The sequence below is a fragment of the Petaurus breviceps genome, unplaced genomic scaffold, assembly GCF_028583685.1.
Source record: "Petaurus breviceps papuanus isolate PSGF00001 unplaced genomic scaffold, PetGlider_PUasm1.0 175, whole genome shotgun sequence".
In the NCBI taxonomy this organism is placed as follows: Eukaryota; Metazoa; Chordata; class Mammalia; order Diprotodontia; family Petauridae; genus Petaurus; species Petaurus breviceps.
The window spans coordinates 9,484,344-9,500,134 of record NW_027185764.1 but is presented as its reverse complement, the minus strand read 5'-3'; the positions used below and the strand labels follow the sequence as shown (position 1 = coordinate 9,500,134).

General features: G+C 43.6%; 1 protein-coding gene and 1 long non-coding RNA gene across 7 annotated transcripts in view; both read right to left on the bottom strand.

Annotated features, from left to right (window-relative positions):
* The window catches only part of LOC138158646 (uncharacterized), a 316,165-nt gene that overhangs the window by 29,581 nt on the left and 270,793 nt on the right, over positions 1 to 15,791 (bottom strand). The gene's annotated exons all lie outside the window — the stretch shown is intronic.
* TNRC18 (trinucleotide repeat containing 18) overlaps positions 1 to 15,791 on the bottom strand; it is a 160,239-nt gene that overhangs the window by 27,438 nt on the left and 117,010 nt on the right. For all 6 annotated transcript variants that reach the window (XM_069084748.1, XM_069084749.1, XM_069084751.1 and 3 more), the window contains 2 exons: positions 12,057 to 12,335; positions 4,879 to 5,127 (listed from right to left, as the gene is read on the bottom strand). In XM_069084748.1, the coding sequence (XP_068940849.1) occupies positions 4,879 to 5,127; positions 12,057 to 12,335 (528 nt within the window). The remainder of the gene's footprint in view (positions 1 to 4,878; positions 5,128 to 12,056; positions 12,336 to 15,791) is intronic.

Genomic DNA, 15,791 nt, shown 5'->3' with positions numbered 1-15,791 from the left:
GGAAGGAAGGAAGGAAGGAAGGAAGGGAGGGAAGGAGGGAAGGAGAGGGGAAAGAGAGAGAGAGAGAGAGAGAGAGAGAGAGAGAGAGAGAGAGAGAGAGAGAGAGAGAGAAGGAAAGAAAGATAAAAAAAGAAAAGAGGCATGCTGTTCACTTAAAAAAGAAACAACAGAAACCAGGCTAATTCACAAGATGGCTCAACTAGTGAAAAGGCTTGTTGTTGGCTAGTCAACATGGTCTATTTTGTGGAAGTAATTGATCTCTTACACAAAATGGGGCTAGAAATCCCCTATGAAAACTCCCCAAACTAGGAGAACGGTACTTTCAAACCCTTTCTAGTCAGACTCTCAGCTGGAAGAGACCTTAGAGATTACCTCCCTCCATTCAAGGAGGAGCAAACCGAAGCCCAAAGAGAAAAAGGAGCTTCCAGAAGGTCACACAGTGAGTTGGAGCTGAGGGTCTTCCTCCTCATTCCTTTTCCTTACGCCAGGCTCCATCATCTGTCTCTCAACTTTGCAAGCCAGTGGCAGAAGGAGACCAGACTGGGAGAGATTTTAACGGAAGGATCTGCTTACCAGTTTAATGATGCTATTAACCAATCTTTTATTAACAGACTTCCAGCAGCTCCTAGATACAGCTTGGGGGTTTCACGGCTTATTAGGGGTGCAGGAAATAAAATGCAGCTGTGATGAATAACAGAGCAAGGCCTGCCACCTAACTCACTCCTACAAGGCTTAGAAATGGCTGAAAGGGCAAAGGTGCCTACCTTAAGTCTTGGGGATGGGGGTGCTACATAGCTTAGGGTTACCTAAAAAATACAATTGAGATTCTAGAAAGGATGACCTTCTTGGTAATGTAGGCACTGCAGTCTCTGGAAGACTTGTGAAGTGTGTGTGTGTGTGTGTGTGTGTGTGTGTGTGTGTGTGTGTGTGTGTAAGAAGCTCAATAAGTGGACTCTTGGTGTACATGTTCTGTCCCCAGGCTATATTACGGCCTGTGACCTCTCTCTGTGTCTACAGATGGCCCAATCTTTCTGTGAGTGCAATGTCTGTGTTCTTCTCTATGTTTTCATGTCTTTATGTTGCTTCTCTCTGGCCTTTCCTTCTAGGAGACCTTTCTAGGAGAGCTTTGAGTGTGCTCTCCCCTATGAAGACCTCTCCTTTCCGATGGTTTAGTCTGTCTCCTGAGGAAGTAGGAAGGGAGTTCTCCTCTCTTTTACGTTTTTTTTTTCCTTTGGAGGGGGGAAGTCAGGGTAGTTGGGGTTAAGTGACTTGCCCAAGGTCACACAGCTAGTAAGTATCAAGTGCCTGAGGCCAGATTTGAACTCAGGTCCTCCTGTCTCCAGGGCCCTCTATTCACTGCACCACCTAGTTGCCCCAACTTCTCCTCTCTTAAAAAGCCAAGCCCATGGGCCAGTTCAGTGACAACACTCTGGTGCTCACAATCTGAAAAGTTGTATCAATAGGGCATAAAGAATCAGGTAAAAAAAGCAGAAAATTTTCCCCCTGTACTATGCATATTTACGATTAGGGTTTTATTTTTTACTTTGCTATTTGTGAGTGAGGAGATTTTGTGTGTATGTGCGTGTGTGTGTGTGTGTGTGTGTGTGTGTGTGTGTGTTTTGGAAAGAAGGCAGTATTCAACGGGGGGGCAGTGGAAGAAATAGATGATAAATGCATGCAAAAATAAATAAGTGAATGAATATATATATACACATATATTAAAGGCAACTGGAGAAATAGTAAAAAAAAATTTAGGCTCAAAGATTTTATTCTGACTAACAGCTTTCATTATGCAAGGCCATAATCTATTAATTTTGTTGGTTGACAAAATTTGTGCTTTGATTTCTCTTATATTAGATAATCATTATTGTTAAATGAGAGTGAGACAGAAACAAAAGAAGGGAGGGAGGGAGAGAGAGAGAGAAAGAGGGAGAGAGAGAGGGAGAGGAAGAGAGAGAGACAGAGAGAAAGAGAGAGAAGGAGAGAGAGGAGACAGAGAGAGAGAGAGAGAGAGGGAGAGAGACAGAGACGAGAGAGAGAGACAGAGAGAGAGAGAGAGAGATCACAACTAAGAGCATACAGGCTAAGAAGAATTAACACCTTATCCACAGAATTCATATTTTATAAAAGGGTCCACTCCTGCACACAGGCACCCAAGCCTGGTCTGTATTCAGGGAAATACTGTATAACAAAGCCATGGAACAATGGAATGGACTAGTTTCAAAGGTGATCTGATCTGATCAGAGATTTAAAGCAAAAACGGACCTCAGAGCTAATCTAGTCCAAATCTTTCACTTAACCAAGGCCTAGAAAACTTAAGAGTCTTTCCCAAGGTCAAACAGGTAGGAAACATCACCAGCAGTACTTATACTTGGTCTTCTAACTCCAGAACGGGAGTGGCTCTCCTGTCCAAGTCTTGTGAATTTAGGTAACTTTCTAGTGAAGTACTTCTTGGAGGGGGAAGAGAAGTATTGTAAAGGAGATTGATGGTTTGGGTCCAAGTTAGTCTAGATGGCCTCTGAGGTCCCTCCTGGGTCTTGGACGCTATAATCCATTCACAGCCATCTCTGTTGAAAGAGCTGTTACTGTCCCTTGAGTGTTCCCCTCCAGTGCTGGAGAGACCTCATTTATGGGCCATCCGTTGTCCAGTGGAAAAGGCCGACTGCTGCAAGTGACAATGAGATGCTACATTTCTATTATACAATTTCATATTACACTAATTACATAACATAATTATATTATCCACAGTGTTATTTCATTGAGGAGAGAATGTTATACTAATGGATATGAACAATCTGAGATTTTGAGTCTGAGAATCTTGGACAAACCAGCTGTGGGCAGACCTCTGTGGGCCTCTTGTCTGCTCATCTATAAAGTGAGGATATTGGGTTCGATGGGTCCCTTCCGGGTCCAAGTGTACAACACTATGAATCAGGGAATAAGGCATGACAGTCTCGAATAACTATGCAGTTCTCTGGTGAGGGACTGACTGTATGATTCAGGTATTCCAATGTAAGCACTGGACTTGGCCAAGAGGCCTGAATCCAAGCATGGGTTCTATTAGTGACAGAAGTGTGCTGGTGTGAAAAGAACCCTGAATGGGGATTCGGAAAACCTGGGGGTCGTTCAGCTCTGCCACTTACTAACTTCATGACTGGGTGCCACAAAACCTGTAAGGGGGGCTCCAGATGTGAGCCTGGGCTGATGTTTCCTCCTCTGAAAGGGAAGAGGGTGAGGCAGACTGGTTAGGTCACCCCCTTCCTCCACTGCATGAGGGTACAGCCCCATTTCCTCAATTCCCAGAGCATGACTAATTGAAGGCAGTTGGACTAGATGACCTCAGCGCCCCTCTGGCTTTAACAAGATGATTTGGTGTGGTTTGTAGATGCTTGAATTTAGGTTGAGGGCTTGGATTCTGAGTGGAAACCTTACAGCACTTTTTTTTTTTACCTTTTGGAGGGCAATTGGGGTTAAGTAACTTGCCCAAAGTTATCCAGCTAGTTATTTTGTGTGGGTGTTAAGTGTCTGAGGCCGGAACCGAACTCAGGTCCTCCTGACTCCGGGCCGGTGCTTTACTCACTGTGCCACCTAGCCACTTCCCCCCCTCCTTACAGCACTTTCATTCCCAATCCCAAACTCTCCCTCCTCTCCCAGGAGACTTCCCTAGGCAGGGTATGGCTCTAAATGGGACTTCTACCTCCTAAAGGGAGAGAGAAATGAGGCACCTTAACAATCCTCCCCTGTACAATGTGCCCACCATTTCCCAGCAGGCCAAAGGGCTTAGTTCTCTTTTTTTCTGATCTAATGAATCCTGGGAGACCAGCAAGGAATAGGACAGATATTAATATCTTCATTTTATAAAAAAGGGACATCACGGCACAAAGACTGGAATGGCCTCTTAAGCAAAGCATGCTGAGCTGAGAGGCAAAGGCAAGAGTTGAATGCAGGCCTCCTGTGGTGCAATGGGAAAAGTACTGGCTCCAAAGTCGCAGAAACTGGGTTCAAATCCCACCTTGACACTTACTAACATTGAGACCATGGACAAATTACTTAATCTCTCTAGGCCCCAAGGACCTCAACTATAAAATGAGAGGGTTAGACTAGATTGCCTCTAAGGGACCTTTCCAGCACAATGTCCATAATCCTATGATTCCGTGAGTCCCTGGCCAGAGAGATTAGGCAACATGGTCCCTTGAATAGAGAGAATCCCTTGGGCAAGGGTGAAGAGGGCTCCCTCAGAAAAATATCTAGCATTTTCCCATGCTGGATATGCTTCCCAGAGGTTAATAAGCCCATGGAAAAGTAACATGGAATATACTTTCACCAAGGGAAGGAGTAATGTCAGTCTCAGTTCTCAGTAGTCTTATCCAGTCTAGTGGGCTGAACCGGGCATCTTCTCAGTCTCAACTGCGGGATTTTCCAAATCAGTGAGCTCTCCTTGAACTCCACATAGTCCCAGAGTATTTTTTTTAATGCCACTAGATTTTCTTGAACAATCAAATGAACAAAATCAAAAAACCACGTTTACCAAAAACAATGAGAATATTTACTTTCATCAAAGGATGCAGACACCTGCCTCTATCACTCATTAAGGTTCAACCACACAGAAGAACAAATATTGATCAGCTAATGCCCCTGGCTTACCCAATAAAAAGGAGACAGGTGATATGCACATCAATATGCCTTTGTATACTAGGTGAACCCATTTAAAGTGGGCTCCATTGAATGAATGACTTGAAATGAGATTTGTTTTCGGTGGCCACCTGTATTTTATGAAGCATTTAAATGCTCTTTGGTGACCATGATCTCTATGAAGTACTTACGTCTGTTCTCTCTCCAAACTTTCCCTTCACCCTTGACCCCAAGCACAGAACTCACCCATTAGATTCTGCCTCTCTTCCTTCTTTTTTGCCTTCTGTTTGGCTTCCAACTGGATGATGGAAAGCGGTGGGGCCACAATAGGGCTGGGCATGGCACTGGCCGCAAATCGGGCCAGCAACCCCAGACCACTCTCATCTAAGGATGGGGATGAGAGCCTGTTGGGGCCATTCATCCCATAGCTGTCCATTTCTTCCTCCTCTTCTTCATCGTCCTCATCTTCTTCTTCCTCCTCTCCAGAGCTATAATCTAACATGCAGAAAACAGGAAACTCGTTATACATCTGGGGGGAGTATTGTGGAGCTGCCAGTCTCTGTCTCCCCAGCAGAATGCCCCTCTCCCCTCACCCAGTTGGGCAGCAAAGTTTCTCTCCCCCATCTCCCCATTCTCCTAAATACCACACCAATGTTGAGCTCTGGATTCTGCACTGTGTTGAAGGTTCTCACCTATCTACAGACTCAAAACCATTCAAGCCAGGCAGCCAAGCAGCTCTAGAACCCAAAATACCTGATCCCTCAAGAACTGGGAGGATTAACACGAACCAGTTCCTTGGGAGGAGCCCAACGGGGGAGGGGGACAACAAATGTTTATCCCTTTTCATCAAATAAAGGAAAATAATTTTTAAGGTAAAAAAAGGACAGATACCCAACATTTTGTACCATTTCTTCCTGGATTTGTTAACCAATCAGGGACCTTGTGGTCAGGCCCCAGTAGCTTTAAAATCAGAATAGCAGTTTTTGTAAGGGGAATACCAATCAGTATGTGCTGTGGGAGAGGAGGGGAAAGTGACAGTGACACACACAGAGGACAGAGGAACATATCCATCCACACGCATCTTGCACAGACATGCTTCAACACACTCACACACAAAGGCCCAAAGGGAAGAGAGACAAAGCAAAGCAGGACTAAGTATGGAAGAAAAGGAAGAAGAGGGAAAAGAGAAATATTTGAAAGGGACTGGAGGTTTGGAAGGGAAAAGAAAGGATCCAGGCTCGTGGGCTTCCTTTGCCTCTAAGGACTCAGTCTGGGGATATTCTCAGGAGATGGGGATCAAATTTTTAAGTGGTAACCTTGAAAAACCAAATCTGACAATATAACCTATGTGGATCAGGGTGGGTTCCAGCAGAGGGGCAGTGGGAAGGGGTTTACCTTTTTATTTGGGGGAAGAGAGGAACCATAAAGGACTTAACACTAGCAGCAACAGAGGTCAGGCCCACCCTCTAGCAGTGCCCTGAAGTAGGCTTAGGGTCCTGTTTTGACTTGCTAGCATACTCTGTCCCAATACCAGGTGGGGAGAGCAAAGCAAAGAAATTCCAGTGTTGAATCACAGGAAAAGGATATGAAAGGCCAGTCAAGGGAAGAATCAATGACCAAGCCAAATATGAAATGACTATTTCAAACATGAATCATAAAAAGCTGGTCTTCATAATCTACTCTGTCTCACTGAGAACAAAACAAAACAAATCTCAGAAAAGTACCTCTTAGTCGTGGAGATGATTATCTACAGAGGGGACTAGAAACTACCTCTCCCCTGATAAAATAGCAGCTCTAGGTCTTTTGCCTTCAAGAGACTTCAAGTTCCCCAGACTAGAAGGTCCCTAGACTAACCTACAATGACCTTCTAGCCAAATGAGACAGGGCTTTGTAGCTGATAGCCCGTGGCAACCATGACCAAGGTGACATCCAGCAAAAAGAAATCTCAAGGCTCAATGCCTACCTAGGTACATATCTGCTTATGGGAGTGTCCAGTCACCTAAGAAAGTGACTCCAGAACAAGGGGGTAGGACTAATGTTTTTCCCATCCCCCAAATCTCTTTCCTGGGATGATTTTTAGTGGTCTGGGGTAAACTGATAAGAAAAAGGAGAGCAAAACAGGCCTAAACTTTAGATATTCTCAAATCTAAACTGAGCCACAGACAAGGATCTGACCAGAGGACACTGATGCTGCTCTTCAGACTCCATGGGGTCCCCCAGAATTTCTTTAGAGTTCGGCTATCTCTCTTGGTTTTCAGTGACTGAGCCTGCTTCTGCCTGATTCTCACGAGGAACAAAGTTTTCCATTAAGTTTTCTCTGGCTTATGTAGGTTAGTTAGGACAAGAGGCTACAGAAGTGGGTAGGCCAGGATCAAAAAAAAAAAGGAAGGAAAGAGATAATACTGCCCAGCACTTCAAGAATCCCATCTGGGCAAAACAGCCATTTTCTGCCTATGACTCATACATTCCATAAAATTTGTGGTGCAAATATTTCTAATGCAACAAGACATAAAAACACTTTTAAAACCTGACATGGCTAGCCGATATGCATTCTATTTATTAGAAGAAAAAAAAAAGATGGTATAAAGGCAGGAGTCATACCATATAAAACTTAATGGGTGTCCCTTAAATTTTAAGAAATAAAACACCCATGTAGAAGGATGAGGCCACCATCCTACCCACAAGAGTTGTTTTTCAAGTAAAACGGGCTATAAAAACCCTCTGGCCTTTCACCCAAATAGCAAGCAGCTCTTTAGCCTTTCCCTTTCCCCAAGTATCCTCTTTTGTTAATTCAGAGCCTAACCATATCTTTCAGGGGGTAAGCCCCAAAGGGACTGAGGGTCCCTTTGACTTTATATGCATGCACAGAGGCATCATACTCCGAAGCTTGGAAAACGGTACACTCCTAAGGGGAATAACAATAAGGTAGGGCAATGGATGGGGAAGCAGGGTATGTCTTGCTCATACGCATGGTGTGGAAACACTTAAGCTGGTACCAGACACACCAGTGCAACCATGGTGGCCTGTGGCAAGGAAACATGTGGTTTGGACATCTAACAGATGCACAAAGAAAGCATGGGAAGGAGATGAAAGGCAAATGTCACTTTTAATGATAAAACTTTGGAACCCGGAGCAGTGAGCAGACTGTACTTTGGGAAGGCAAAAGGGGAAAAGCCCCAAGACTTTCTGCAACTGCCAGAATCCATTTGTTTGTTTTCAGTGCTAATGACAGCCAGAAATGGCTAACAAGCACAGGAAGTTCATCTTGTCTGACCAATTTGGCACCAAAACCCAGACTGAGGTTTTAACTTCTGTTATTAGGCAATCTCTCAGAAAGGAGGCGAGCCGGTTAGGTGAGTGACAAGTCAAAGGGGAACAGGAGGGAACAGAGAGAGGGGAAGGAGAAAAGTAATGGACAGGTCTGTTAACAGAAAACAGGAGAAAGTGACAGTTTCCAGAAAGAAATGGATAGTGAGATGACCAGGAAGGAGACAGAAGCAGGAAGAGGAGGGGAAGGGAGAGAGAGGACTGAACAACACACACTTGAGATCCATTTCACATATTAAAATAACATGGTTCTGTCAGAGCACCAAGCAAGGCCTACAGCATGCAAAGCAGGCTAAGTGTAGGCAGACTTTCCACAGCATCTGGGTCCCCCCACATCTGGCTTTGACTGGGCTTTCCAATTCTAGGTTGTTGGGTGGTTTTTTTTTGTTGGGTTTTTTGGGGGGGTGTTTGATTGTTTTTGTTTTGCTTGTTGGTTCTGTTTGGGTGCTTTTATGTCTTCCCCTCCAAAGATGGTGCTTTGGGGTATCAAAAGCAGAGAATCCTTGACTTTGGTTTGGAGGACTGCTTTCCCATATATTATGCTACTGACTCTAGAAAGATTTTCCATGCAAAGTAAGTTCCAAGAACGGGCTTGACAGCTAAAGCTTGGCATGTCAAGGAAGCTGACTTGTAATGGATCTATCCATTCTCTCTCCACCTTCCACCCCCCAAGCTATTCTTCTTCCCCTACTCAATGGTCACCTGGAGAAACTTAGCTCTGTTGCACGGAAAGGCAACACAGAAGTGTTACCCAAAGGTCAAACATCTCTGATCAGAGGATGGAGAAAAGCAGCACAAACTCAACTGGCAATTTGCAAAGAAATCCATAAATGATAATTATGATTTTCACCCTCCCCCGCCCCAATTAAGTACTATTTGCAAATGTTTTTTCTTTTGCCTAATTCAAGTCACCCCCTTACCAATGATCACTGCTATCAACCATCAGGCATTTGAACTTATCCACCATACTTGGAATTACCAGGCCTTAAAGTCTCATCCCAACTTGGGTCTTTATGGTCCCTCACTAACTCCATATGAACAAGAAGACATGAAGCTTCCTACAAAGGGTACTCCCAAGTCTACTGGGGAGTACTGAGGGAGACCCAGAACTTGGGAGGGGAAAAGCTTCTTCCTCTCGAGATCTTTTTAAAACAGGAAATTATTTCTAGAGTCTTTAGCATGAGAACCAACTAAGCAGGGTTTGCAAATAGCAAGAAACATTCCTATAGAAAAACCCAAAGGGAGGGATGCTGTATTTTTTGTTTTCTTTTAAACCCAATAAGTGAAAAAAAAAAAAAGGAAAATAAAGAAAAAGATACTTAAGTTTTATCAAATGGGGGCAAACACCAAAAAAGCCGGAGGTTTTATAGACGACAGAAAGAAAAGGTATTTTGCCTACCTACATAATAATGTGCAAGGTTCAGGTTCATGGTTAGGGACCCCTCGCTGAGCAGGGTCTGCCCTACTCCCAGCCTTCCCTTTGCTTCTTTAGTGCAGCGTGAGAGCAAATGCAAGAGACCGATACAGACATTCAAAGCATCATGGATAGGGGTCAAGGGTGAAGGGATGGTCAAGCAGCTGCAAGGAGAAAGCGAGCACGCTAGAAAAGCTTAAGTTATTAATTGTTTTAGTATCAGGGAAAGTCATTAGAAACCCTATTACCCAAATATCCCTTAAAAGAAACTTCGGGAGGGGGAAAAAGGTTCATTTGCAGGGAAATAAATAAATAAACAAACATTCATAAAAAGAGTAATCCACCCCCCTCCCCCCCAACCCCCCAAGGATCCCCAGTGCCTTTCCCCACTAAGAGATCCCATTGGAAGACCAGATACATTTTCCCATCAATACTGTACCCAACCCCCACCCTGCCCAATTCTAATGGGAATAGATAGGAGGCACATTTAAAAAAAAAATACACTCTTGGCCAGTTGGCTTTCTCCTAATGAATCAGGAGAAATTTCATACTTGTATATGAAGTCCAAGTTAGGGAAAAATTAAAAAAAGTTGGAAGCACTGGCTTCACTCAGAAAAAAAAAAAAAAGGAGGGGGAGGGGGGTCCTAGAGGACAAGGGACAAACACCCAAGGTTGCAGGGACACATGGGGATGCAGAATTGAATGGAAAACAAACCAGATTCTTCCATGGAAACACTAGAGTACGGGCCCTTTAAATTAAGGCCTACTAGAGTGTGTGTTTGTGTGTGTGTCTGTGTGTGTGCAAGCTGGTAGGAGAAAGCTGTCCAGTCACAGAGCTAGGGAGGGCTGGTTCTCTTCTTGGTCACACAGATTTCTCTTTCTCTGATAACAGCATTCATATCAGAAGGCCATTTCAAAGCAATTCAACCAGAATGAAACATTTTGCTATAGATTAATGGTCATCAAAAATGGAGAGTTGCGAATTTGGAAAGGGGAGGAAGTAGGAAGCTAGGCCCAGAAAGGGGTAGGAAAGGATGAAGCACAAACACCATTGCCTAGGAATTTTGAAATTTGTTTCCCCCCATCTAAATTTGGCTGGTCAACCTCCCTTTGAATGCTTATGGCTAAGTTGTACTATAAGAATATGATTTGTCATGGGGGCGGGAGGTACTTCATTTCCAAATTCCACAGAACCATTCTGATGACCCATCTCTGTTATTCTTGCATAATGAGTGAGCCCTTAAAAGTAACTTCCTTGCATCTCTTTAGGAAGGTCTTCAGAGATCTTTCCTTCCCAGTCATAGTAGGGAATTAATACTAAGATGTACACCCAGGTACTAAAGATCCTGGCCAAGGAAGTCAGTGGATTGTAGAGTTTCCCAAAGATTCTCAGTTATTTCCACTTCTTTTAATATTTCTGATTGAAATGAATGGAGAATCTGAGAAATTTACAACCTAGACTTCCCCCAAAAAAGTGTGCATTTGGAAAACCATATAGAAGTTTTTAGAATTGGGAGGGCCCTTAGGAATCACCTGGACTAGCCCCTGCATTTTATACAGGAAAATGACGTCCAGAGAGGAGAAATAATTTGTGCAGGGGTCACGTAGCAAGTGAGTGACAGGGCAAGTCTCACTGTCCAGTGACTTTGTCACTACCACATGCTGCCTGCCCAACAAAATGCTACCACTACTGTTACCTTTTTAAAAAGTGAACAACAAAATGTTTAAAATGACAAAATTTTACACCCCCATTCTGGCTTTGTCACCCTTCAAAGTGGAAATGTTTTTGAACTAGTGTTTCCAAATATTCTTTAACCACTGTTGAATGATAACAGAGATTAAGAAAATAAACTTTAAAAATAAAATAAGCAGCTTAAAAAAAAGAGCAGGGATGATGATGGTGATAATAGAACAATTAATTTTAATCCTGAAAAATGAAATGAATGCCAATTGCTACCAGGGATATTTGAATAATAGAGAGAGCGTCAGACTGCATTAATAAATTTCTACTTGTTTTGGAGTTGTGAGGAGGTTGGGGGGAGGGTAGAACAAATGAAGGGAAGCGTCAACCTAATCACCTAATAAGAGACACAGCAAGAGAGACAAGGCACACTGGTTTAGTTAAAAATGAACTCGATATGTTTAATAAAGCTTGGTATACCAAATCGCAGTACAAACATCAAGTCACACGCCCACACAACAGTATTCCATTTACAAAAAGTTCCTCTGGAAGCCTCTATAAGGCCCATGCCAAAAACAAAACAAAACCAAAAACCATGGTGACAGTGGTCAGGAAAGAAGTCAAGGAATTGGAAGGGGAGGAGGGGGGGAGGGAATGGAGAAAGGTGAAGACTAAAAACCAGTCCATATAAAAGCTCTAAAAGAGCCAGCCAATAATATTATCACAATGATACAAATACAAAATAAAATAAAATAAAAAATTATACTGATAAAGCAGGCTACGCTGCCAAGAACAAAGATGGCTGCCCTTCCTTCAGCCATCCAAGATGGCCGACCTTGGTAATGCCATCTCTCTCTCTCTCTCTCTCTTTCAATCTCTCTCTCTCTCTCTTTCAATCTCTCTCTCTCTCCTCTCTCTCTCTCTTTCTCTGCCCCTCCCTCCCTCCCTTTCTCTCTTTCTCTATAAAACATGGAAGGTATTTTTGTGTTTTTAGCTAGTAACCTTGATCAAATGAGTCCTCCGAAGTGTCGCTGAAGGAAGATCTAGCCTCGGCTTCTTGGAACAGCAAACCAAATGATTGCTTTCTGCTTGTGGCCTGCTTAGCTTTGAGAGTTCTGGCGGCAGACACGCCCCTCTTGGGTGGTTTGAGACCTCCAGCCGACTTGCTGCTCTTTTTGGCCACTACACCGAAGAGACTGGAAGGTCTCGTTTTGGAGCTGGATGGAGACTGTGAAGGCCACTCATCCCTCAAGGATTCATCATCTTCCTCTGAGTCCGTATCTGCAGTCAAAGTAGTTTTTAATAGAGATTAAGTCAAATCATTTGGGGGGTTTCATTTCCTTTAGTTATTTATTTATGTGTGAGTAGACGTGTGAAAATGACAGTGCTCTCAAAAATAGAGGCTGAAACTCTTTCTGGGACTAGAGAGATACCGTGTTAAATCTTCCCATACTAATTAGTCTGGCCACCATGTTATAACCTCATCTCTGCTTTAGGCTCCCCCAATGAGACTCCCACTTGATCTGACCCCCAAACTGCCACCACCACGTGACTTGTCTCAGTGAGGCCTGGACCTGCACCATTTCCTAGGTTGTGATCGACAGCAATCCAGCTGAGCTTCCTAATTTTTTTCTTCCTCTATGAGGAATGAAGAGGAAGAAACACTTCAGCAACTGAAAGCTTGCTTTCCTGAGAAACTGGGCCATTCCAGCGAAACCTCTTATTTCCAATCCCTCCTGCGAAATATTATCCAATGCACAGATTCTTTTCTGGTAAAGGAGAAAATGTTGTTCAACTCTGGTACAACTGCAAAAGTCTCTGAGTGAAGATAACACTCAAGGTTTTGTGAAGCCACAATCCAGTTTAAGAATGCTAAGGAACAAAGGCCTACCCAGACAGCTATAATCTCCCAGAGTATATGCCAGTCTCAGAAAACAACAAAATGGAAAGCTCCCTTAATGCCTTATTCCTCCTCCTCCAATACCCCAGGTCTACTCTCTGCTTTCAAAAAAAGAGACACAGAAACACAAAATTCCTGAGCTGTCCCACGGGGAAAGAAGAGGATCCTGTAGCAACATTTCTGTCCAGCTTCCATGGTCTTGCCTTGAGGCACACAAGCACACAGGATGATACTACTTCTTGTCCTGGACCCCAGAGGCTCATAAGGCTAGGGTTTCCTTCCTCAGTAATCCAACAATTCCACATTCCTGAAAATGACTAACTTTTAGGACTTGTCCCTGGTCTCAGAATCCATGTCATTTGTTCCTACATGATCACAGAAATTCTGAGACTAAGAAGAACTTCAGGGTCATCTCATCTAACCCTCTCATCTCTGATAAGTATTAAATCTTTGCCAAGTAAGATAAGATCATTTTCCCCTCCTCCATTTGTACTCAGATTTGCCTATCGTTGCAAAAATGTTCTCTAATCAGTGAGATCCCTCAGGAGTTTATTCTGCGGTTCCGGCTCAAAGAAAAAAGTCTTTTGCAAATCTAACCCAAATCTTCCTTACTGAAAAATTTAAACCTATTTTCTCTAGCTCTGAAAATAGAGAATAGATGGTCAGCATTTTTAAACCACCTTACAATCTTCCCTTCTTCAGACTAAATAATAGCAATTCCCTTAACTTATCTAGTAGACACCATTTTTCTTTCCTGTACTCATTTTTTTTGGAAGGGGGAGGTTTGATCTTCAGTGGACCCCTTTAAAATTCTCTTATATGTGCAGCCCACCCACCTGCCCAGCCCAGGAAGAAAAAAAAAAGACCCAAACCCAGGAGCTCTCCTATCAGAGGAAGGGCTGACAAAGTATCTCATCAAAACTGTCTGGGACAGTCCCTTTTGGGCATTCTAGCACCAAATCAGCTGGGAACAGCAAAAGCCACATCTTTGAGAACTGGGTGTCAAAGGTCAGTCATGACTGCAGCACCCCTTGCCCCAGCTTGTCTCTTTCTGCTGACACAGAAAAGTTTTTTTACGATAGGGTTTGTTCTGATCAGACTGAATTCCTAATCTAAAGTGGGGTCAGTCAATAGCACAGAAAATCAGAAAAGAGTATCGCACACCCACCAAGTCCTGCTAACGTAATGAGAGAATGCTGGAATGTACCATGGAGGGACAAAATACTCAATACCAACCAGGCACAATGATAGAAAATGAACAACTTCCAACTGACTACCACAAGCAGATTCCATTTGTGTGTTAATTAGTGCATATACATCCTCCTCTACAGGCAAGGGGTAGGACACCTAGTACAACCAGACCGCAACTGAATAATCAATATGATCAAACATATGATGAAGATGATTTTTCCCTAAAGCATTTTTATTAAGTGAATCTCTCATTAACCACGGAGGGGCCCAGGCATAGGCCATATGAGATCTGCTCACGTCACACCCTGGAGAGATATGGTGCTAAAGATCTGTCACTGGAAATGCAGGTGAAGGGAGGGATTGAATGGTTAAGAAAAATGTGGGGTGTTTTTTGTCCAGACAGTCAAAAGTCCAACCGTAAGACACACAAGTGCCCCTAATTCTGAAATTGCTAAACAAGGAACCATTTCTGAAACCCTGCTATGGAAGCCAATGTGACACTAAGGGACAGATAACCAAGCAATTTGCAAAAAAGTCAATGGAGGCAGGTAAAAATGGGCCAACAGGTGCTACCCACCCTCTCATCTTTAGGGCTAGAAGAAAGTGCAGACTGGGTGTAGCCCTCAGCTCCCTATTGCACCAGTCACTGCCATGGAGAACGAGAAGCATCAGCCATTCAGGTGGGATACCGTTATTTACTCAGGGTCTATGTGCTGAATTCCATGGACCACGGGAATCAAACGGTCTTGAAACAAGAGACATGGCTGGGGTACCTTAAGCTCCATCTTACACATGGTAGGGGGTAAGGAAACATAAATGCAGATGTGTCTCAAACACTACTATTGTGTTCCAGCAAAGTGTGTCACATCAACTCACAGTTTAAATGCACCAGGGGAGCTTCATGATTTAAAGGAACCATACAGCATATTTCCTGAGCACTGCTTGAGAAAGTTAAGCATCCCTCTCTAGTAATTATACCTGTCCCCACCAAATTTATGGGATTTGTAAGTATGGATTTATGTGCGTTTGTTTTTCCTGAAGTGTGGTCGACCTATACATATAAGGAGTGGTCACTGCTTCCCCTAAATGGTTTTTTCCCCCCCTCCCAATATCCTCCAGTCTTAACTCTGAACACCACTGGCCTCCAAACAGGGCTGCTGCCACAACCAGGCTGGAACACTGCACCTTTTCAAAGATAATTCCAAGCTCTATGCCAGTCACCCTAAATTCTACAAAATACTCCAGCCACCAGGAAGAACTTTCTATCTATGACCAGCTTAGCACGGAGACCACTCATAAAACAAACCCTATCCTTCCATCAATCAGAATTCTGCAGGTACCGACAGAAGCTAACCACCCGGAAAGAGGAAAATCACACAGTATATGAATGTCGGCTATTTCATAAAAGCATAAGTGAACCACCAAGGTCTAACTCTTAGACAGCACACAGCAAAGAATGCTCTGACCCAACAACCAAACATATCATCCAAGGAGAGGTGGCCTGGTGGACATGACAAGGGAATGGGAGCCAAGCCTGCTCTGCTGAGACACGAAAGACACAATTTTAACACCATCTTCCAAAAACACATGAGGAGGGGGGAGAGAGAGAGAGAGAGAGAGAGAGAGAGAGAGAGAGAGAGAGAGAG